This window comes from Microchirus variegatus (genome assembly GCF_963457635.1).
Source record: "Microchirus variegatus genome assembly, chromosome: 14".
Lineage (NCBI taxonomy): Eukaryota > Metazoa > Chordata > Actinopteri > Pleuronectiformes > Soleidae > Microchirus > Microchirus variegatus.
Window position 1 is genome coordinate 15,828,823 of NC_139815.1, and position 25,086 is coordinate 15,853,908.

A 25,086-nucleotide genomic window follows, 5' to 3' on the forward strand; every position below is an offset into this window, starting at 1 on the left:
ACAAGAAAGCTAGTCTGCAAACCAACAATGTGTATTTAGGAGTTTCCATTTTGTAATCACTCACTATTTATAGAAATAATAATTAAAATTTAAATAATTTGAAGTTGTAGATGCTTTTTAGTTGTGTACAGTCAAGGCCACCACACTCAAAATATGCATCGTGCATCCTAATATTTTATTTTACCACTAATTCATGAAGTGTTTGTCAGTATTTTACGGCTTTGCAAGGAGGAAAGAAATTGATTTATTCGCAAGACGCTGCATAGCCTTCAAAATGGGCTTTATTTCTGTTAACATTTACAGGAACATCACTGACATTACAGTTCCACCCGTTACATACTGTATGTCTTTACTGTACAGATGCAACAGAAAAAAAACGAAAAAAAAACTTCTCCTGTTCTGAGACTTGTCTCACAGTCAGTGACGAGCTTCAGCAGTGCACAAAAACGACGGTTCTCTGTCAGAATCCCTGGAAGAGTGGAAACCAAACAGAGTTGAATGGAAGTTGTCACTTGGAACGTCTTCTATTGAATCTCTTCCACTTATTTCAAGCACTCATCTAAATCCACGATTAAGATGAGATTTAGGAAAAAAATATATTGTTATGTGTGCTATTACCAACAACTGCATTTGATAAGATTGTATCCAATTTTGTGGGCTATTATGCAAAACAACACCCAAAAACTTTGTCATATCTCAATCCACTGTATGATTGGTGTACTTAAAGTATTCTGTAACACTGGGATACAATAGAATTCAATTTAATTTTTAATCATTATTTTGTCTTTACATACATAAACACGTTGCCCCAAGGTTAACCAGCCTTGTGTCACTTCATTCTCCATCCTCTATTAACGCTACACTGTGCCATCGTTCACTATTTAACATTCAGTAGTTGCTATGAGACAGCGTAAACTACACAAACTCACTTCATTTTACAGTGAAAAGAGGACGAGGAGTACCCAAAACATACAGTGTCTTCAAACCCTGTGTCTTTTTTTTCTAACACGAGTTTGTAATATGATAAGATTATAATAAATAATATTATTTGAACACAGTTCTTAAGTTATCTGATGCAAAGCTGGAAACATGGCATGTCGCATCATCATGAAATGCAGCGAGAGTCAACATTTTCTCCACTTATCACACAGGAAAAAAACACACCATTACAAAAAGGCTTCATAAACATAAAATATAATTTAGATTTAGTCATAAACACAGTGTGTCAAAGACTAAAAAAAACACTGCATGTGAATTTCTTCATGTCACCCACACTCTTACTTCCTGTATTTCACCTCATTGACCCTTTGAATGCATGGAGTGCTTCGGCTACCAGCGTTACAACAGGAGCCATTGTACAAGTCTCCCTTTATGCATTTATCTGGCAACTACCCTGCATTAGCAATGCAGCTCATTCTTTACAGCTTACAGAGGAGAAGCAAATTTGTATTCTGCAACACAAAACTCTGATGTCTCCACACCAACAAATGCGCACTCACTGCGACTTCCAATGGGAAAGAAAAAATAAGAGCAAAGCCTAAATGTTTCCAATAAGTCCACTTGGGGGTAGAACAACAGTGCAGCATTGGTTGAGTTGGTATGCAGTAAAAAAGTGAGACTTTTACAATGGCTACATCTGGTTCTGCAAAGTATATACTGATACTGTTAAGACATTAACACAGTGTGATGGGGGGGGGGGGGGGGTTATGCAAAGCAGTTCACAAAGAGCAGAATGGTCGGAGTACAGTTTCGAAAACCGGTGAATTACTACCTGGAGAAACATACGCTACTAACAGAATCCACACACGTTTTGCAGGACAGTACACGCTTTGGACAAGGGTTTGTGCGCTGAAGTGCTTCCTGAACATGGCGTCTGCAGTCTTTTACAGTGATTAAGAATAGTAGGACTCCTATTTTCTTAAGGTATATGAGGTGGCCGAGGTTCTCCCACAAACTCATCTTGTTCGTGTTGCGCGTTCAGTTCAGTCAGCCACAATGTCACGTGCCTTCTCGCCCGTCACCTTCTCCTCTCCCTTCCTCCCGGAGAAGAGAGCGAATTTTCATGAGGCATCGCTTCACCATCATCATCATCCACCACCAATGCTCAGCTGTGAGACACGGGGGAAGCTACATAGGACGACATGAAGTACACAACACTTGAACTAATGCACAGTGCAAATAGGCTTAATCCCCTTATTTCCATCTCTCAATCTTCCAGAGATGAGCAAACACTGAGCAGAGGTGGGGGGGTGCCGATAGGTTAACTGCAAAACAGCGCCCCTGCTGGCAGACAGCTTGTTTTTCTCTTAGATCATTTTTAGAGTTTTGGTCTTTCCTCCCAGGGGGGAAGGAGGCCATGAATGAAGAGACAGGAGTTTGTGGAGAGGATGTTTTACTTGTACAGGCTCATGGTCGGGCTCTGGTACATGCACATGTAGGCATCACACAGCAGCCGTCGGGCCTGGCCTTGGATGCTCTTGGGATCTAGTGCGTGTAACTCCTCCGGGGTCATTTTGAGGTAGGCCTCAACCTCCGGACAGGGGGACACCTGGGGGATGTTGAATCCATTCTGTCCTCCTGCAGAGTCAGATAAATAGTCGTTACAGATGACGGTTTGTAACGGCAAAGTCTCAGTTGTATCACATACAAAACTACACTAATTATGTGTGTTTGGACCACAATAGGACGGAAGTGAGTTCATTTTCAAATGCTTTAAACCATTTTTCCTGTTGCACGTAAAATGTTTAAATAAAACAAAACAAAAACCCTGACTGAATTTCTTTTCTTTTAAAATGTAAGCAAAATTTCTAGTTCCATCTTTTTGTTCTTATAGATTATCATTTTTTTTATTCAGAATTTTCCATTATTTCACTAATCAAACAATTAATTAGTGGGAATTTTTTTGTATGACTGCTGCCAATTAATAAGTGATAGACTGTGTCTTCCTGCTTGGTTCATAAGCAGGATAACATAATTAAATGTGTAGTGATTAATGGACCTTTTTTGTAATCACAAGTTCCCAAACTTTGATGTCATCATAACCAAACACATGACACCCACCATCACGGTCTGCCATGCTGTCAAAGAAGAGCCAGGCCGAATCTGCGCTGCCATACTTGACGAAGGCCACGTAGTGACTGGTTTCGATGCAGAGCACGGCGAACAGCTCCATCCTCTGACGGGGAAAACTGCCCTGTCGACCCATACCTTCTTGTAGCTCCTTGGGAACAGACAGTTTGCCGTGCCGGTGGGTTTTCCTCTTCGGGTGGAGGTGAACCTAAATAGACAGAAGCAGACACACAATCACACACACGCTTTGTCACTATGGTCTGTTTAAGGGTTCCATAACATGTGTTAAACATATTTTATATTAAACACAGAAAATAAAAGGAACTGAAGAGAAAATGAACGTACATTTGAGGATTCATACTGCCAGTAGGCAATGTAGATTAAAATCAAATTTTATTACAATAAACGTACTGATTTGCAAATAAAAAAATAAATGGACCATTTGTTGCAATCTGCTGTTGAAGCCAGTGTTCTGCAACATAACCTCTGCATTCACATAGAATGATTCCTTTGGATTTGGCGCCCCCACATGGATAATCCGGACAGTGTCTTAAAAATCTTATTTTTGTTCATGTGGTGTTACTACAGCGCCCTCTGTTGCTTACCTGTGTATTGCACTTTTCACAGAACTGTTTAATCTTGCCAGCAGTGATATCCCCGTCCTCGTAGCAGTCTCGACACTCATAGAGCGCCAAACCTCCGCAGATTCGACACTCCCTCGGAGCTGGATAATGAAGACACAAACCTTTATTGCTGCTGACATACTGCACAGTGTAGTTCTTCAGTTAAGAGGTTTGAAAACAATAAAAGAAAAGTGTGCCTTCAACTCAACTGAGTTGCAGTGACACATCAGTGAAATTCCATTATCCAAAGCCACACACAGCTCTGTATCAACACTGATGGGTAAAAACACAACGCACATGTACACTGGAAACAAAAAAAACTCTGGCCAGAACTCACTGTCTTCAAGAAGGTCTGTGATGTCTAATTCCAGTGAAGGGAAAATCTTGTTAAACATTTTAAAGTCCTTGCCAAAACGGGGCATCTGGATGATAAGGCAGGAGGGAGCCTGTGAGGTAGGTTGAACAGAGAGAAAACATCATCAACATGTGCTGAAGTCACACAGTTTATTTAATGTCCACCACATTGCAACTCTAAACATAGTTTGAATACATAAGAAAATATTCATTTCTAATTAGCAACTTAAATTCTACCATTGATATTTGAAGCTATGAATCACAGCATTCAACAGCTAAAAAACTGGCTCATAGTTAATGCTTTGTAGTAAGCGTATAGGTGGCAAAATAACACAAATTTTAAAAAAAAAAAGTAAAATGTCAAAATAATAATATTCCATTTTGTAAAAGGGAGTAGGGTGAAAAAAGAAAGATGAAAAAAGAAAGTTTATAAAAAAAATAATAAAGAATAAATCAATAAAAAAACAAACAGAAGTCAGTAAAAAACACATCCACTTAACATCCACTCGTTCAATAACTAATAACTGACACAAGATGGAGCCAATACTATAACACAGACAGGAGACACTAAAAGATTTATGTATTATCAGACATATTAAGAATCCCAAAGCCCAGACTGAACTAATGGCAATTAATATTCCAAGTTCCAAAGTAACAAGTAACTGTAACATCAGTAGGAAATTGAAGAAGGAATAGATATCAGATGTCGTGAGAATCTATGAGCAGTAAACTACAGAAATAAACGGTAATGCATAATTATCTATGAGCTCAGTTTGACAAATGATTCTAAAGCAGTGTATAACCATACCATCTATTTTGAAATAAAATTACAATAATTACCTCGGCAAACTTTAGGTCACTGTTGATGAAGGACCATTCAAGGAGCTGCTGAATCGTAGGAACTCCAACCTTGTCCTTTTTGTCCATGAAAATTTGGTAAAAGTAACAGTCCTGGACCTTCTGTCCCGCTGACCTACACAGTTTCATTCACAGGACAATCACAACAGTTACATGTTGCTTCTTAAAATCAATAAAGTTTATTGTTCCTTTGGAAGCAGAACAAGTGGAAGCTTAAATTGACATTTGACAAATATGTTTACATTTGCTCTATTCCGTTTCTGAGAAAAGTAGGATTTGCTCTCAGGTCCCCCTTCAGTTACTAAATGTTGGATTCTTGTTTGTTTCAAGTGCTGTAAAATATATGTACAAACTTAAATAACTAATGTACAAACAACCATGTCTTCAGACCAGGTATAGCAGCCTACGGTATAGCAGCCTACGGTATAGCATTTTATACAAAAACTAGACCTCAGAAAACTTTGTGTTTTCAACCAGGCTAACATAAACTATGAATGCACATTATTTAAATTACTTAGATTTATGAAAGAGATGGGTGTGTGTGGGGGGGGGCAGCTGTGACGTATGCTGCAAACTACAATTGTGTTGTTCTTTTTGTGGCATTGAACCCAAAACCAGAACCACAACACTGTTAGTAAGTAAATAAGTTGATGTACCATCAAAACAACTTTGGAGACCAGTTGAAGGTTGAGTCACATGGTGGTGTAGTGGCTAGCACTGTTGCCTTATAGTCTGTCACTGCTTGCCTTTAGAATCAAAGGGTGAACTAAGGTTTACTCAAATGTATGCCCACAATCATTTCACAGTGCTGCCTGCTCCTATTATGTAGAATATATGAATGATGCAATCCAGTTTTGCGAGACATACATTTAGCTCATTGGATTGCAACTAGGGAGTTTTCGTTGTTTGACCAAAAGATCCCCTACAGTTGAACCTCTCTGCGCACACAGTCAACCACTTAGTTTCCAAAGTAAGCACTGCAGCAGAAGTGAAACTGTATGTGACTGTATTAATATATAACCATTACAGATTTAGAATCAGCCTGTAGTATTTCAGTGATTTTCAGTGATGTGTTTAAAGCTGTATTTGCAGTCTGGCAAGTAGAGGCATTTAACTGTTTCAATAACTGCATGCATTCAAGCTTGAGTTTAAGTGTTATACTGTAATAATGGTCCTTACCTCAGCTTGAGTAGTGGATCGACCCTCAGTATATGATGGAAAAGAATATTGAGGAACTCTTCTGGATCTGCAGTACAAGATAAGCTCATGTAAATAACACTCCTGTACAAATGCTGTCATAAATCACACATTTAAGTTAAGTTAAAAATTATTTATTTCTCTTTTTGTTTTGGTAACTTACAGCCGTATTATTTAGCCTTCTTTCAAGTTGTTTTATCTTTGAAAAGTTATTTTATTTAACAAGAATAGCAAGGTATTCAATAATAACCACATCACAATTTCACTTTCTGAAAGGAAAACAGTAATTGTAAGAAACAAATTGAACAAACTGAAACAACATCAATGCCCAAACTCATGATAGTGTGAAACGATGAAACACTACTGAAAGGCGTTCTCATTCTCCTACCTTTTTCTTCAGATGTAAACCCAGAGGCAGCTTCTACCTTCTCCAGTATCCTCCTAAGCTTCATCACTTTCGTGGCACACACATACCCATGTCTGGAGGGCAAAGATAGAACATAGATAAATAGCCACATATACTATAGTGATTTGAATTTTGCCATCATTCCATGTGCAAACAAGGCAAGGCAAGTTTATTTGTATAGCACTACTCATACACAGGGCAACTCAAAGTGCTTTACAAAGGCATATAAATACAATAAGAAAATCACAGAATAAAAGCAAGACATTTTCAGCAAAGCAATCAACATTAAAATAGTCATTAACATCACGAGATGTTGTGTTATTTGCCAATACAAAGTGCATTCAAAAGACAAGAATTAATTGATAACTAAGATGCTTAACAATTGAAGAACAATCTGCAGTAAATACTGTTTTCAGGCCTGATTTGAATGAGCTGACAAACAGAGGTTAAACAGCTAAATACAACTGATAACAGATAGTTCAAACATATGATGGCAACATGGAATCAACATCTGTACCAATACTGTATGTATAAAAACCTGCAAAAAAGTGTATGCATTTGTTTTTTGTGACTTACATGCGAAGGGGGTTCACTATCTCTGTGCGTAAAAGCTCTTGAGTCTCTCTGTAATACTCTACATCCGTCTTTGATCTAGGTCTGAGAAGAACAGTGTCCAGGACAGAACTGAAGGAGAAAAGACTGCAGAGCAGAATACAAATAAAAAAAGATTAAAATAATGTCTTTATGAATACATTCTGGGTTTAATTTACACATGGGAAACTGATGCCACTACTTGGCTAATTATAATTTCATTTAAAACAAAAACACTCAGAGCTGAAGTAGGGCTGGGCAATATGGCAATATTCTTTTTTTTTTACAAAATTCAATATCAATATATGCAATATTCTATAATACAAAGCTGCAAACAGGATTTTTCTCTGGGCTCATGAAAAGTTTTAGTTTGAGATGCTTGCGCTTCTCAAATTAGAGTGACAATACACTGTAAATACACTAAAATAAAATATCTAGTGTTTATGTTCTGTTCTGTCATTTCAGATAACATTTCTTTGGCTTTTAAATGTTAAATGAAGGATATTAGCGTGCGTTAGAAACAATGAAATTGACCATAAATATTCTGCAATACTGTAACACAGATAATTAGGCTTAACATTAAAGTATGTATTTTTCAATTAATAAATATTATATTAATTTATAATATTTAGTGCATATCACTAATTTATTCAGTATAATAAATACGATGATTATCATCGCAACAGCCTTTAAAGCCGGGAAGTCATCACGGATACCTTATCACAATATGACGATATCCAAAAAAAAAAAGAGTAGGGTTAGATTTAGGGTCTGATGTCACAATAATATCAATAGATCGCTCAGCCCTAATTTCAAATTATAATTCAAAAGCTCCAATCAAAGAAAATTTAAAAGAACCTCCAGAAGTTTGGGTCAAGCACTTTGTTCAATGGCCCTTTGGCAGCGATAGAGACAATATCAGAGCTGTAAAACACCCTCGAGTCAGCTTTAAAACAATTTACTGATAACCTTCTGCCTTTGGGCAAACACAGCAACATGGCTGGCTGAGGAAGCACCATATAGTCAATCACTGTGACTGCAGATGTCATATTTACCAGCGACACAAACACTGTATCTCATCAAGTATGGACTGTAAAAGAGCACTGACCAGAAGAGGGTAGAATCCAGGTAGCAAGAGTTGTAGTGGCCTTGGATGCCTTTCTTTTTTCCCACCATGACATCCAAACCATCATGTTCTGTGCGAGGAGGCGTGTTCTCATGTACTACTTCACTCAGGTAACCCCCAAATGCTGCATAAACAAAAACAGTAGCAATATAAACACAAAGTATGAATCTAATACCTTTAGTAGTCTGTAGGCCTCAAACTGACTCACCGATGGAGTTACACCTCTCTATGGGATTGGAGGAGTGGTGCAAGGACGGGAAGCGAGAATCAGGTCGGCAGCACTTGAGCTTCACAAACAAGGCTTTTTTGGGTGGACAGGTGAAGTACCGCGTGCCTTTGAAGGTGCCATCAGTGCAACCAGGACACTCTTCTTCCTGGAAGAGAAGGTCAATTACTGGTCATTACTACTATATGACTACAGATGTATACAAACAATATTAAAGTATGAAAGTAAAGGCCTTTATTTATTCGGCTGTAAATACACTCTTAGAAATAAGGGTTCCAAAAGGGTCCTTCTACAAGGGCTGAGGTTTTACCTGGAACCACTTGCTTCTGAAAAACCCTTTTCCAAAGGGAGGGTTCTTGGTAACACTAATGGTTCCAGTAATAACCATTTTGATCCAGAGAACCCATTAAAACCCTTTTCCTGAATAAAGGGTTTTTTAAAGGGGTTCTTGGTGGAACCTTTATAAAAAGGTGGAGCCAAAAAAGGGTTCTCCTATGAGGACAAGCCGAAGAACCTTATATGCTCTACTTATCACTTTAATTTCTAAAAGTGTAGGTGTGCATGATCAGGTGTCTGATATTTTGGAACCAACTTTGTTTACTAATTTGTTTTTGTCGAGTCTTGTGGATACAACAAAATTAGCCAGCAGCAGAGAATCCATAAAGTAATTTATGAATTTTGTACAGATTAAAGGAGAATCAATAAGGAGAATCAATTATTTAGTGCATTTTGAAGGTCTGGTAGGCAGATTTTGTGCCTACTAAAAGGGTTTACACAGATGTTGTAATAGTATCATTTACGTGAGAACCGCAGCGTATTTCTTTATTGAAGGAAAGCACAGCAAAAAGTATGGTACTTTTCTGAAATGGCTTGGGCAACTGAGACGGTGATGGACAGATGGTTTAGTCAATCACCTGCCGAGCAGTTTTTGAAAATGCCAACCAAGGCATTGTCCCTTTTTGATGTCCTACACAGCATTCCCAGATGGTTCTGTATTGCAAAACATCTGGTGTGTTCAGTCAGCATTTAGGATTAGAAACTTAAATAACTGATATATGAACAAAAGCACTCCGGCGTCCAAAGAATATTGTACATTGAGTGCACTATTAATGGTCTGTAACAGACGGTCTCCTGAGGCATGTCTGTGTGTCCCACAGGTACGACACACAGCATTTATCCATATGTCATTTTTGTTCTCCACTAAGTGATACTAAAATAAAATTTTATCATAGCCACAATATCTCACCAGCTCCAGTCCAGCTAACGGCTCCGACAGGCCAGGAGGCAGACCCACCCAACGGATGACACCACACAGAGGAGGGTTCTCCTTCACCTCCACCAGAGAGCCCACCTCCAGGCCCGGCAGCCCACGAGGAGGCGTTGGAGGTCGTGGTGATGGAGGTGCAGCAGGGGATGGGGGCTCAGGTTGGTCTCCCATCACGGACTGGACGGATAGGGAGAGGGGCCCATGGCTCATATTGTCAATAGGCCCGGTTTTACGGTTCAGACTAAAGGGCAGAGAGTGGAACTTGTTGTCACTGGACAGCGACACAGAGGGTGGGGCTCTGGAGGGCGGGGAGGATTGATTGAAGTCGGGAGGCGTGTCAGTAAGTGACTTGGCGGGGTCTTCCCCAACTGCAGGAGAGAAACCACAAAGCAAACCAAATAAGATTTTTGCTGATAATTCATTAAATTTGTGCATTTATATACACGACAATGCTCATCCTCAATGTGACCTGAGTAAAGAGACTTGAACATTCAGCATTATACATAGATGTAAAACAGTGACATGAGCAGTGAAATTTAAATTAAAATAACAAACTTGTGCCCTGACACCGATGGGAATACAACACCAATGACATGATGTGCTGACTGAACCGGTCAGTCCCCAAACACCAGACATGAAGGCTTTTACTAATGCTTTGGTCCACAAATAGTATCACACAGATGTTTTTTTTAATGATATTTTTAAAATGCATCTTCAGCCAGAAAAGGGAAAAATAGCCAGTTAAAGAGTGATTTGCAGCAGTGAGCATCATTGAAAGCCTTATGCAACACCAATTACTTCATGCAGGTTGGATATGACAAGGTGATGAAAGACGAGACCAGTGGAGAGAGTTTTATAGCAAGCTACTGCAACAAACTACTGAGATGGTTTTTCTCTGACAATTATGTTTGAGATAGTGAATAGTAACATCTTCCTTCTCCCAGAATTGTATATCATATAAGATATGAAAGATATATAAGTACTTCTATGTGTAACCAACATACTGTATATTTATTTTAGGGAAATATACAGCTAATATCTACAAATATGTTCTACATATGTTTTACAACTGTCAAGTATATTTACCGGGTTTTGTGTTGGTGGTATTTCTGCCAGCATCGTACAGACTACCACTGTTTCAACTCTGTGCCAAACAAATACATAACAACTATTATTTTACAATTAGAATAATTTTAACTTGCATAATAATAATACCTCCAAAAAACTGACAATCATCAAAAAATGATTATGTGCCAGTGTCTTTTGGAAAGGGAGAAAATTGTTCCCATACACAACACAACTGTACCAATTACTAAAACTACATTATATTGTATGCTACTTAGAGAAACCCTGTAGAACGTGTACCTTTTACAATGGGAATGGGGGAGGAAACCCCAGAGTGTTAGTATATTAAACCTTTATAGCACCAATCAATCAATCTTTATTTATATAGCACTTTTTCATACAAGGCAATGCAACTCAAACATGTGCCAGAGCAAAACCAATTAGTATGTTGCTTGTTGTGAACAGGAGCTTGCTGGTGCGATGGGTGGCATCCCAAAAGTACCCATGTTTTACCTTCATCAATGTACCATGTGCTTTTGGATTTGGACTGGGCTGGGGGATCAACAGAGCTGCCATTTAAAGTATAGTAAAATTCAGACTTGCTCCTACTGCCACACTGATGACCTATTCCTGTAAATAACACAAGTACACGGAAAAGAGACATAGGCATTTGTGTATATGTCTCTGCAAGTGTGTGCATGTGTTTCTCGTTTTAACAGCAGATCAAATGAAAAATATAAAATCCCAAAGAACTAATCAGTTCATCACAAAATGAAGACGCTACTTATCTCCTAAACAAAATAAAACACACATAAACAATCAGGTTAGTGACATGCTTAATTTTTTGTTTTGTGTAAAACTGATTTAAGAGTTCCCGGTTATGATCTTTAAAATATTATCTTTCTGATAAAAGTATCTCATGTGTTGTTGTTCTTTTGTGCTAAAACTGATCATTACTTTTACAAAGGGATTCTATTTTAGCTTATGCTACAAGGATGAGAATGAGTTTTTTTTAAATATTATTCAGAATTACAACCAGACAATTAATTGGAATGCCCCTTCATATCATTATATCATACTGTATGTAAGTATGTCAATTAGGTTTGTATTGCAGTATATATGCAGTGCAGTACCTTTGCTCTTTGGTTTGCTTTGGCCAGAGGACAACTTGTCACTGTTGGTGGCTCTGGGGGCAAAACTGTGCTTCGGAAGCCTTTGGTCCTGCATGGAATATTCTGTAAACACATGCCCATCAGATACACAAGTAAATTAGGTAACGATCACTCAATGCAAAACTTGTTTGTGAATGTAACCATGTCAAAAAACAAACTCCAAAACAATAAACATGTTACAGATCCTAAAAAAAGTGTCAATACTTTTTGTTAAGCTTTCTTGTCAAAGAAATATGTTTATTTTTATGACACTGGCCATGTATGTGTTTTGCTACAGCCAGTGGAGTCATAATGTGACAAACAATATGTAGTCAGTAAACATGTACCAATATGAAGTTTTCTTTTCTCCCACTTTGCACAAAGGCCGAGGCTCACAGAGGACAACATTAACCGTCTACCAGCAGCAGCATGACAAACTGAGAACCAATGATTAGCAATTTTAAATTGGACTATAGATATTAATGCAGCTCCATGTGGTGCCATCCATCTAAAGTGTGCAAACGGAAGGGTTTGTCAAAGATGTTGTGAGATGAAAAAGTTGCAAAATTAATAATCAATGCAGAGGCACCAGTAGCATCCATAAACATGTCAAAACACCAATGTGGAGAACAAAGAGCCTGAGTATCTCACTCGATTTTCAAAAACAAGTGCGCCAACAACACAAAAGGCTCTCTGTTCCCACTGTGAGCAAAACACAAACTCAGAATGCTCAGTGGGAGTTTAGCGCTGGTCCGAGAAATGAGCTGCTGAATATTTTCAGTTCACACTCGGACACTCAGACAAATATTTGATGACTCACCTGGCATTACGTCACAGATGGGGACAAGTCGAGTGTGTTCCAAACTGGCAAAATTACACAGCAGCTTCCCGTCAATCACACCATCCCAGTCCCCGATAGGATTGTCCTGAAAGAATTGGAGTCATAAAAAAAAAACTCTGTAAAACTAATCGAACCTGGCGCCACATACACTTCTTCTCTGAGTATCTTCTTGGTGGTTGATCGGGTATTTTGGCTTATCTAAAACACAATGTTTTGTTTTTAGCCTTTGTACCGGGATGATCCAGTTGCACTCTCATCTCCTTCACCAAAACAACAGTCCTACCACCCAAACACTCTCTGGTCTCTGCAAGTGTAGTCACACAATTTTCCTCTTAAGTTTAGAATCCAGGATTCTGCATGAGCGGGATAATCTGAAAAAAAAAAGCATGAGGCCAGTGCCACCTGCTAAAGAAGATAGGGCGAGGCTGGACGCAGAGTGAGGCAGAGCAGTGGGCTCTCCTCAGCTGCCTGCTGGCCTCTTGCCATGCTGTTGGGTCATACAGCACTAAGTCTTTACCTCACTCCCCGCGTGACTGCCTTGCCTTTGTGTGGGTGGCTCAGATGCACTGAGTGGGCTGCTGCTGCTGCTGCTGTTGGTGCTGTTGCTGCTGCTGCTAACGATCAGCAGTCAAATGCCTCAGTTATGTGTTTCAATCTCTCCATGACTACAACACCATACTGGGCTGACAACGGTAGTCATAGATACGAGCTACTGTGATCCTGGCAACAAGTCTCGTCCCCCCCAACTTACAAAGAATAACCGAAAAAAACAAAAATCCTGACAGAAAAGGTGCCATCAAAACCAACTCCCAATAGTCTGTCTCATTCCATTAAAGAACTCTGCATTTTGGCGCTCTACAAAGTGACAAGGACATGATATTCAAACTACAACAAAGATAAGGGAACATGGGAGGATAGTGCAATTTGTGCAAACATAGACAATGGTCAAGCATATGACATGTTTACCACATGTTTTCTAAACATAAAAAGCCACATATTTTAACTTGAAAGCTGTAGTGCATAATTGTTATTGTTTGTTCTGTTTGGTCTTTGTGAACAAAAAAGATGTAACGTTATTTGTATGCTGCACCCTTCATCTGAATGCAGGCTCTGTCAAGCAAAACTATCAGGCCTGACTAAGGCTGCCTTTGCGCATATAAGCGTTTGCACTGTCGAACTGCCAAACGGCTGGGTTTTAAGAGCAGTAGAATTCCCTTCCTTTCATGGGTGCTTTTTGTGTTTTCAGTCATACTCCAAAACAGTTTGCAGCCCTCTCACTTGACTTTCACAAAATTGATGTTGCCTCCATCTGTCTTAACTTTCAATAAATGACTTCCTGTGTGCAGTGCAGGATAGTCACAGAGCAACACAAGATCTGAACACTGCTACACTGAGAAACACAACGAGTCTTGATGCGATAAGGGGCTTAATCAGCATTCTGTGAAGTCCTGTGACAATGGTTTTAATCTAACGGACAATTGTTGTTCAAAAGTTATGCACTACATCTTTAGGGTATACAATTGAATGTGTTTTTGCTTTTAAATACACCTTGCATGTCAGAGAACTAGACTTAAAATAGAACTTTCCAGATGGTTTAAATTGGTCAGATAGAAACCTGTTCCTGCATCTATGTGGACATAAATGTGCTAAAAATACACTTACCATGTCAACTCCAACATAATAACCCAGGCTCTCATTTCCTGGTAGCAAGTCACAAAAAATGATAGTTCCTCTCTCAGGTCCGTCCCTGGTCTGCACCAGAACCCTAGAGTTTATCTCTAGAGGAGGGAAGTCGTGTTCCTCTTCCACTAGATTGACATGGTCCACCTCCAGCTCGCCTGTTACGTCATCATCATCCTCCCAGAGTTCAAGTTTGTCCAGGGCCACAAACACACCACATTCATCCTCGCAGCGGAAAAGTTGACGGCCCTGGTAGGAACCCTCCGTGAAGCCCTGGCCCCGGCCCTCCTCCTGGGAGAAGCAAGTAAGTGAAGAAGGGTGATGAGAGAGTGAGACAGAGATGGCGGAGTGATTATCATAAGAAGGAGGGCAGTAAGCAAGGCTGCTTGCTCAGCATTTCCAAGTGAAGGGAAGTCAACATCGTAGACCTGTGAGAGAATGTGATCGATCACTGCAGCCTGAATACAGCTTGACTTACTGTGATCATAAATACATCAAACAATCTAGCATGGCACAAGATGTTCTTATAATCCGTACTGTAACATATTGTGCTTCGTCTCTCCGTTCTGTGCCAAAATCCCTATACCTGCTGGGCCGGCATACATTAGCAAAAAGAACACAGTGCTCTCTATTTGTTCGGTACAGGGCACAAAATTAGAAATGTGTCTGACACATATGTGAAAACTCTGAGCTGTTTATACTGAGCTACAGTTTGAATGCCTGAGCTCCATCAGCCCACTCAAGAAGACTACAAGACACAGAAGAATAAAAACAACATTGTGCTGCAATAAGCAATCCTTTGTACTGTGTCACTTGCTGTAGGGTGCAGAATGAATGGTGTTACATCAAATTTGGTGTTGAGTGGGGCAACAATTATTTCAAAGGGTTACATTTGTGGAATATAACCCAAAATCCTTTTTAATCTAACTTCTGTGAATAATAGTCACTAAAACAGTATTCTTTGAGCACTGAGTTGTTGTTGTGCTTCCAACTTTCAGCCCAAATAAGCACAACATGATTAGGATCTTTATGGGCAAACTGGAGAATTCAGATTTTCAATGGGTAAGTGGGAAAGTCCAATGATCTTAAAATAGAACTTCTCACCCCAGAACAAAATAATGTACTTCTCTATATTTCTTACAGTAGAATTAACACTTTAATTACTATGAATAAAGGCAATGTGATGCTGTTCTCAGCACCTAAATAACCTTTTCACTTTGGTCACACAAAATCACCTGATTTTAGAACACTCTTATGAAACAGTCCCTGCTACTTTCGTTATTACAAATGAGACAAAGTGAAACTTAACGTGCAAATGATCGATTCACAACAGGCCCCCTGCCATTATATCAATTCACTTCAGATTACAAATGTGATAAGTTCAAAAATGTATCCTCTGTACCTCTTAGGGTCCTTCAAACAATAAACACAATCATTGTCTGTGTAAACTCATTGATGACTTCTATGTTCAGTTGTACGTTTACTTTAGTTTCCTCTTTTCAAGCTGTGGCACAAATGGAAGCTCAATCCGTTTTGTGTGCAAGAAAAAAACAATAAGTTTCCTGTCGAAACTGGTTATCATTTCTACAATGAAACGTAGCACTTTTCTAATCCTTGAGTTACTGTCTATGATAGGACTTTCATTCACAAATTTTTGAGAGATAGAGCAAACAAACAAGAGTACTCACCAGCAGCTCGACTCCAAACCATATTCCAGAGAGAGCCCTGTCAGGGAGCAACGAGCCCTTGAAACGGACCACGCCAGGCAGAGGTTCATCCCCAGAGCGTAGCTGAACATGAACCTTGGAGCCACAGTCAATTTCACAGCAGCGTGCTAGCCGTGGGTCATTGCAGAGCAAGGCATATCTCTCCTCACAGTTGGTAATTGGGAACAGTAACTCAGCCAGCTTCTCATCCAGTTCCTGAACATCCCGCTCATCCAGACTCAGCACCACATTGGTCTGGTCTAGAATGCGAAGACTCTTCTTGCCTTTGCAGGGGGGCAGTGTTCGTCCCAGGCTATTGCGCTCCTGGCAGGCTTGGCCAAGACTGCCACGGGGGATCCTCAGGGTCTTCTGGGGAGGCTTCTCCACTGTACACTCCTTCACCACCATGTAAAAGCGCCAGTCCTCCCTGAAGCCCCCACTGGGCTTCTCCTGGCTCCATAAGACAGAGCTCATGGCTGCATGCTAGACAAGAGGTCCAACATCAAGGTAAGTCTGACCAGCGATCTGTGGTAAAGAACACACACAACTTAAAAAATATATATTTGACCCAGTTGAGGTCAAAGTCAATAGGTCCCACATTCTCAGTCAGTAACTAGATACATAAATATTCCCAACCACACACAAAATACTCAAATGCAATGTATACATGAACACAATAACATTCGGTGGTTTTCAAAAAACAAGGAACAACAAAGGAAAGGAATGCAGGAAAAAAGTTCTGAATGCAATAGAGTTGACAGAGTATTTTTGTTGGTAATACTGCATATACCTCTCCCTCTCACACTGGACAGCTCAGAGCTAAGCGCACACAGTGACAGCATCAAACAGTATGTTTCCAGGCAAAAACTGAACTTTTCTTCCACCAAACACAACTACAGGGGAAAGTGAGAACCATTAAATGTTGTGCTCCTCTTGCTGCCTCTACAGATCAGAACAGCAAAAATGGCGGATGCTGATGTTCGTGGTGTGGGAGCATGAAGGAGAGAGATAGAGAAACAAAGATTGTGAATGCTCCAAAACCTTTCAAATCTGATAAATTTAATCTGAGTGGTAGATTATTACAAGACTGTTTGCTTTCATTATCCATCCATCATCTACTGCTTTATCCTCCACATGAGGGTCAAAGGGCTGCTGGTGCCATTCCAAGCTGACAGAGGGCGAAAGGTGGGTTACACCATCGCAGGATCAACACAACCATTCACTCTCACATTCACACCTACAGTTAATTTAGAGTGACCAACTAACATCTGCATGCTTTGGGGCTTTGGGAGAAAACCAGAGAACCCCCACTGCTTCCATATCTGTAGCATTACTACTATTGTTATTATTATTATTATCACTACTAATACTACTTGATATCACAAAACACTGGGTGCGGTATCGTGGACCTGTATATTGTACCAGTATATTGTTAGACAGACTAGAGTGATCATGTAACTGCTGGAATAAACAGTGCCAGATACTGGAGAGTGTATCTTACTTTGTGGATCCAAGATACTACACTGAGTGTACCTATTTTAAAAAAGCTCTTTGTTGTTGTTTGTTCCCCCTTAACATTTAATACCCAATCTATAACGAAGATAACTGGAGGTCTGATTTTTTTCCTTTTTACCTGACATGACATGGGATGTCTTGATACTGAGCTGTTATCACATTGCGAGATACTGATATTGTTCCCCACCCTAAATGATCTACTGATTCAATAATTCTAAAATCTGATGATGAGCAGACATGCGTTTCACTCACTCACACCCACGAAAGCACTGGAACCAGACGAATGGATTTCACCCTGATGACACCTCTGATGAGGTGATCATCCACCTGACAGTCAAGAATTCACACAATAGGCACACAACAGAAGCGGATTCACTGTTTTGAGTCAGATGTTTAGTTTTAGATGTGACATTTAAACACCCGGCAGTGTTGTTGTGGCTAACGCCAAACCGAGCTAAATATCAAAATGTAAGTCATGTCAACTTGACTGGCTAACGCTTGCCTGACTGGACAGATATTTTAGCCCGGCTTCAAAGATGACACACACAGACGTATTAAGGGGTTTGTTATCTGTCTGCCACGGTCACTGACAACACGACCATGACTCGTTTTAATGAGCATTTACTCTGACAACCTGAGCTGCGGTGTGTCATCACCGGACAGGAGCTGTCAGTCAAAGGCCCTTCGGAGAGAGGGGAGTAGTTAACTTAACGTGGTCTTAAAATGCTACAAACAGAACCAGAGTAAACAACACATTGGTCTTACCTTTGCCACCGCGGTTAAAGGCTGTATACGCGTGTCATTTCAAATGTCACCCTCCGTTTGACACGGGCTTCAGAAAACGAGCTGGGTTCCTACCGCAATGCCAGTTAGTCTTTGATTAGCTAAATGGCTAGCTAGTGCTAACCAGCTAAGTTATCACGCTAAAGTCAGCTCGGTGAGCTGCTTATGAGCGGGCAGGTTGGCAGTAGAGTGCCGCCCTGTGCAGTACCCTGACAACAGTCACATACATCTGTTCTCCATGGCAAAATCAGTGAAACAACACAGTGTGCCGCTACAGCTATGTGGAAGATGTATTATTTACAGGAGACGACCTCACTAGACTCAATTCGTGACGTCATCGAGCTCGCTGACAGTGATTGGTCATTTGCTCCCTTCTCAAGCGCTGATTGGCTGTTTGTCGTGTCTGTACAAAGGTCCCGCTCTGTGGGGTTTTCCCACGGATGGCAGCTCATGTAGTTAGGTTGCAGATGAGGGCAGAATTTTAAAAAAACGGTCTGGAAGGAGTTTACTGTAGAATTTTTAATTTTAAAACAATTAATAAATTATGAATATATTCTGTAACAGATTAACAATTGAAATGTTGCATAGCTAAAAAAAATAAATTACAATAATCAACAGCTTGTCAGGGTTAGGGTTAGACAAAACATGGACAAAATGGTATGTTGTTTGATAGTACATGTGACAGATATAACAAATGTATATTTATTTATTTATTTATTTATTTTAACTTTACTTATCTTGCTCTCCTTCACTGACCTATTTGATCTCTGTCTTTGACATGTAACATAATACTTTTTTTGTGTGATGGGGTCAGCCACCGATGTTGTGTTTCTGGCCAAGTGTTTCTATCTGTGTGTGTCATTTTGGTGGTGATCCAGATCCAGAATCAGAATTTTTGTTGTTAACCTTAACAGATTGCATTTAGTTTATTGGCAATGTGTAAAATTTTGCGACCTTGGCACTGGCAGAGGCTTGTGCACTCTTAGCACATTCTGTAGTTTCTGTTATTGTATTATAGTGTGTAATAGTAACATTTCCATGTTACCATCAGTTGAGGCAGTGCTGTTTACCACTCCTTCATACACGGCTCAGGGTTTTATGAATGATAATACTAATGTGTCATGCAGTGTATGTTTGAAGATGATCGTATGCTTTGAGTAAAACTTTTAACAATAGCTACCACGTGGCACAATAAGATATACTTATATACTTTAAAATATAAATATACTTTACCTCTTTAAAAAAGTGCATTATTACTACATTGTTATTTGTAGTGGTCATACCAGTGCTCACCGTAACAGTAGTGATACAAATGATATGTGACAAACTGTAGGTAAATACACATATTTTGTGTATTAAAATAAAGTGTAAAAAGCAGCATCTACATTTCACATTTAATATGACAAAGCAATATATTTTCCCTGGACAAAATCAGAAAACCAGTCTCGATTCACGTTGTTTCATCTCCTCTACCTCCTCGGAGCTGAGATCATTGTTTCTCAACCTGTAGTGTAAAGGGAAAAGGCAACATCAGTTAATAACAATGCACAGGCAATTTGGAATTAGAAAGGCAGCCTAAATAATGAAATTCAATATTTTGATATATTACTCACATACCATACTGACTTCACATGCTTATTGTGTTCTAGGGCTTGAATCAGACATTCCACTCCGGTTCTTGTTATGCAGTTTTCTGTCAGCCTTTTACAGGAAATGAAAGAGGTGGGGCAGTTTACTGTATAGTGAGCATTCAAATGTCAGATTAACCATTGAGCCGGTTTAAATCTCCAATTTCATTAGACACTTACCAAATATCTTTCACTGATGTGCAGTGCTTGATAATATTAGCAAGGGCACATGCTCCTGCACTCCCCACACCATTACCTACCAGGCTGATAATAGAAAAAAAAACTGTTTTTTAAACGGATACACACATTATTTGTACATTTTTTGTCATATTTCAACATTTATATTTGTAATATATCATCTACTCTGTGTTTAAATCTACAAATATTTACAGAAAGTCCAACCTGAGCCATGACAGAGTTTTGCTGTTTGCTAGTGCACTGGCCAGGGCCTCTGCTCCTGCATCACCTATCTTATTCCCCCAAAGCCTGAGCATGCAAACAAATGTTAGTGCATTGAAGTGCAACATGGATGCATGGATGTTTCATGGGATGTTTTTACCCTAATAACTGCAGCGAATGATTGAATTTCAGCCCCTCTGCAAGCTGTTTTGCTCCTTCTGCAGTTATATTATTGTTACCCAACCTGAGAGAAAATGGAAACGTATATGGACCACGTTATTAGTGTCATTTCATATTAGTACCACATGTGATGACTGTTGAAATGTGCTTCCGACCTTAGAGCGAGGAAATTCTGCTTGGTCTTGAGAAGATGACAAAAGTGCTGTGTGCAAGCATCGGTCAGCTTGTTGTTGAAAAGTCTACATAGAAGAGAAAATATATAATTTGTACTGTAACAATCAATTGTATGTAACTTATTATTTACTTTATTAATCAGCTTAACAGTATACATACGCAATCTTCTGGAAATTGTCACACTGGATAACTTTAACAATCAATTTGCCGATGCCCTTGTCTGTAATGTTGTTATTTCTGAGGCTGATGGAGGAAAGATAAAGGACACAAGCATAATATATATTGTTTGTGCATTATTACCCTTGATAAATGCTGTTAGAGAGACCTTGTTCACTATACTTCATACAACTAACTGTTTAACAAAGCAACATTGACATAATAAGAATAATTTATAGTTTATACTCACTACAGGGAATTGCAAATGTGCATGCAGGGAAGAAGCTGCTCCACTCCAACATCGCCTACAGTGTTGTTGTCCAGCTGGAGGCCTACAGGATTCTTTAAATGCTGGAGCACGTAGGCTAGTGCAGTGCACTCTACCGGGCCGATGTTACAGTAGGTCAGTTTCAGGTGGTCCACCTCCAGGTTAGTGATAGCACCTTTAGCGATTCTGATCTCCTGCAGCTCATAGATGCATTTGATTAGCCAGACAAAGCCCGGCATTGCATGCATGCTCTTCTTCTCTCCTGCTACAGGTTGGGGGATAGATTTAAAGTGTCTCTGCATGCCTTTGGACAGGCACTTTGAAACCTGCTTGATCTTCTTCTCCATCGTAGTTCTGGGGCAGCACTGAAGCCACATGCTTCGATAGCGTTGGGACAGCAGTCCAGACACAAAGGTGGCTGTGATTTGCAGATTGGGTTTTTCAGCTGCTGAAGCTTCACCCTTCAGAAGCTGCTCTTGTTGGTTAGTGGTGGGCAAACAGGCCCTGAAGCATTTGTTACTCTGACTCTGACTGTCACTCATGTCCTGCAGCTCGAAGAGCTTGATGATGGTTAAGCGGTCAGTGTCAATCGACAAAACAATGTACAGAGCAGCAAAAAAACACTGCAAAGTCACATGAAGGAATTCATATTGTTTATTGTGACAGGAGGACATACCTTTGCTTTGAACAAGAAAGCCCATACAGATATCATTGTGAGTTACACCACATGTCTCCAGGTGGGTACATGAGAAGATATAACAGGTGGTTCCTATCCCATCAAAGGCAAGCTGTCCAAGATGCAAGACGGTTTCAAGGTGCTTCTGAAACCAACCTATCTCCACAGAACTCTTCAGGGGGCAGTGGTGCTGTAAAAAGTGCTGTAAGATCATCATGTAAATGTCTGTGATTGTTTGTTTACCCTCTTCACAGCCCAGAAGTTCCTTATGGCACTGTGAGACAATCCAGCAGAGGACTGGACTGTGACACAGTCCAAGTAAAGCTGTGTTTGTTTGTAGGGACTCCAAAATCTTAGCAGCCACAGTGGAGTCACTGTGATGCTTCTTCACAAAACAGTCAATCTCATTTGGGGAAAATCCTTTCAAGAGGACCTCTTTGCGGAGGTGTTTCCTCAGTAGAGGCCCCACTGCCTCTGGACGACTAGTTACCACTTTCCACACCCCCTTCATCAGGGAACCTTGAATTAAATTAAATAATAGTATGTGAGCAGGTGCACGCTGGGTTGGGCAGCAGAGTCTCTGCTCATCTGAAAAGCTCTGCTTGAGCTCATCCAGGCCATCAAAAGTAAAAAGGATGAGATGTGGGTGGTCCAGCATGAACTGAAAAATCTCTTCCTGCTCCCTGTCTGGCCAGCAGCAATGTTGAAACAGCAGCTCTTGAACGGACAGTTCCCTGTGTTCTGAGTTCAGCTTGCGACAACTGAAAGGAAACAGAAAGAGAAAGTCCCGGAGAGCTGTCCCCCGAGCCCAAAGCAAGTGCAGCCTCTGGAGTAAGGTGCTCTTCCCGCTACCTGCCTCCCCAGAGACAAGCACAGTGTCAGCCTCCTCGTTCACGGTACCTGCCGTGCCAACTATGTCCTCCACGCCCAAAGGTGTGTGGGCTTCAGCACAGTCATGACCTAGTTCCAGCTGGACTTCAGTGTAGATGTCATCCAATGGCATGTGGCTTGTCCCTCCATAAGTACTGAGAAAGTGGGACTGAGCAGATACAGAACTGCTCAGCTTCTTCTGATACTTTAAGAACTCTGTAGTAGAAAGCCCACACACTTGATAAACGTCAATAAAATGAATGGAAATAAATACTGTTCATAATTCACAATCAGCCACAAAATCCCCATTCACTGCTATTTATAACAAACTATTTTTAAGCCTATGATAGGGAAATTACCTTTTGAAAGAGTCAGTTTTTCTCGGGTCAGTGATGATTCAGTTTCCTCATCTTGCTGAACGTAATAGAGTATCACCTTCGCTGCTGACTCGCCTTTTGAGCGGACATGATCCAACAAACGCCTTGCCTGAACGACACGTGAATGACAAAAGATTCATGTTAAGCTGCTTGTACCACCACCACAACTATCTATGTGGTATATCCAAAAATTTAAACTATTTCTTTGAATATATAGCTCTTATTAAAATCCAGTTGTGTCATGAATCACGTCAGAGGAATTTAAAATAATGGCATGTTGCCCTGTGAGATTGAAAATTGGGATGAATTGCCACGAGCATGAAACCAGAAGCAGTTTCCATCATAACCAGATCGATTGCAGTTGTAATGTTGTCAAGCCAAAATGCGTGATTGTAATACTATGCATGAACATGAACTATTTACTGTACCTGCTGAGAGGGAGTATATATTGGAATCCGTACTTCATCGCAGTCCCCTGATGTGAAGTGTCCTGACACCGTTAGAGCCTCTAGAGCACCATCAATGCAGCCTTGTAGCTTCATGATAAGGCTTGGTCTATGAGTCAGAAGAGTCTGAGTAGATGGGCTCTGAGTAGCGTTGTTCTTTTCTGGACTTTCACAGCATCCCGAAAATGTAATGCCAGCGACCTGCACTTCTGGCAGGGCTTGTTTGAGAGCAGAGAGAAAGACCTCACAGGTATCCACACCCTTTGTATAAACCAGGTCAAGCAACTGTCGGGCATTGGTATACAGTGCCCTACCTGGGACTTGGATGCTCTGGTACTCTTCCCATATGAGCTCCCTGTGGGCCAGCAGTATATCCAGAACTCTTTCCAGATGTTCAGCTGACCCACTGCTGCATAATGCATGCAGTAACTCTGTCCGTTGTTTCAGTACAAGCTCCTGGGCAAACATGCTGTCTAATTGCCTGCTTCCGTTTCCAGAGACATCCAATGTGATCATCTGCTGCTTCATTGTCACCTGTCACATATTATCATGTCATTACCAGCCTCCTCCTTCAGTTTCACTCTTGTTGTGCCTTTGCGCGTACAAATTACATCATAGCTTTTTTTTTTTTGCTGTTACAATGTATTGACCACTTTTAGGAAAAGAAATTAAAGAACAGACACCCAAAAAACTACAAAACGGCTATTTTACAGTTATCACTTACGTTTCAGTCGCCACAGCACAAAGGTTTCCCCGCTCCATTTGTCATTTGGCAACAGCACTGCACTACTTTAGACTCGCCTCTTCCTCATTCTACAGCCGAAAACAAAACTTGTTCTGCTACTTAGTCCCAACTGTAAAATGGAGACATAATCCTTCCAGTAAAGTGAACTAACTTTCAAGATCAACTGGACTATCTTGTCATACTCTGTGTGACATCATAATGCAATTATTGACTTCCTTTTTTTTTTTTTTTTTTTTTTTTTTTAAATAGATTTATATTCAGCCAGTAGCTTCTTAATCTTCATATACAAATCTAAATATAGCTTATGTTGCCTCAGTGGTCATTGTTCACTAAATTGCCCTTCCTCTTTCTTAAGGCATAAAGTGAAGTGAATAATTCACTTCACTTGAATTAAAAATTGTCTCTGTTGATACTTCTGCTATTTAGATTGTATAATTATTATACAATCTAAATAGCAGAAGTATCAACAGAGACAATTTTTTCTTTTCTTTTCTTTTTTTTTTAAGAACTGCCTCTAGAAATACACTGAGAGAGAAAGATCCATGTTCGCATAGTAGATCCTTAGAGGTTGTAATTTGCTCATGCAACCACTTGATGGAACTGTTACTTAAATGAACCGCCCTCGTCTGTTCAAAGTCTGGTCTGTCTTGTTGTATTTGCTCCACACAGAATTACAGATGCAGAATTATTCAACTTTTTGGGAGATTTG

At 40.0% G+C, this 25,086-nt stretch overlaps 2 protein-coding genes across 3 annotated transcripts; both read right to left on the bottom strand.

The window, feature by feature from the left end:
• Window positions 1–370: 370 nt before the first annotated feature.
• cyld (cylindromatosis (turban tumor syndrome)) lies at window positions 371–18,606 on the bottom strand. Of its 2 annotated transcripts, XM_083900371.1 has the most exons (17): window positions 18,441–18,606; window positions 16,143–16,685; window positions 14,437–14,745; window positions 12,754–12,859; window positions 11,916–12,017; window positions 11,296–11,412; window positions 9,697–10,085; window positions 8,433–8,598; window positions 8,207–8,348; window positions 7,084–7,206; window positions 6,490–6,581; window positions 6,084–6,150; window positions 4,887–5,019; window positions 4,030–4,138; window positions 3,675–3,793; window positions 3,061–3,277; window positions 371–2,577 (listed from the first exon to the last, which is right to left on the bottom strand). In XM_083900371.1, exons 2-17 carry the CDS (start codon window positions 16,632–16,634, stop codon window positions 2,393–2,395), a joined length of 2,868 nt encoding a protein of 955 aa, XP_083756497.1. In that variant the 5' UTR covers window positions 16,635–16,685; window positions 18,441–18,606; the 3' UTR covers window positions 371–2,392. The 2 variants fall into 2 exon arrangements, with proteins under 2 accessions (XP_083756497.1, XP_083756498.1); XM_083900372.1 differs by lacking the exon at window positions 11,296–11,412.
• A 1,283-nt stretch (window positions 18,607–19,889) lies between these two features.
• nod2 (nucleotide-binding oligomerization domain containing 2) lies at window positions 19,890–24,135 on the bottom strand (the record flags this gene model as incomplete). Its single annotated transcript, XM_083900770.1, is given in 11 exon segments — window positions 19,890–19,962; window positions 20,076–20,159; window positions 20,267–20,350; window positions 20,489–20,572; window positions 20,646–20,729; window positions 20,821–20,904; window positions 20,999–21,082; window positions 21,246–23,025; window positions 23,169–23,295; window positions 23,615–24,111; window positions 24,114–24,135. Coding segments are annotated over 11 exon segments (3,003 nt in total).
• Window positions 24,136–25,086: the final 951 nt, after the last annotated feature.

Coding starts and splice junctions, on each gene's coding strand:
- cyld (XM_083900371.1), bottom strand. CDS start 16,634: ATGAGCTCTGTCTTATGGAGCCAGGAGAAGCCCAGTGGGGGCTTCAGG. Junction 12,860..14,436: donor ATTATGTTGGAGTTGACATG/GTAAGTGTATTT, acceptor CAATTCTTTCAG/GACAATCCTATCGGGGACTG. Junction 6,151..6,489: donor GTTTACATCTGAAGAAAAAG/GTAGGAGAATGA, acceptor CTTGTACTGCAG/ATCCAGAAGAGTTCCTCAAT.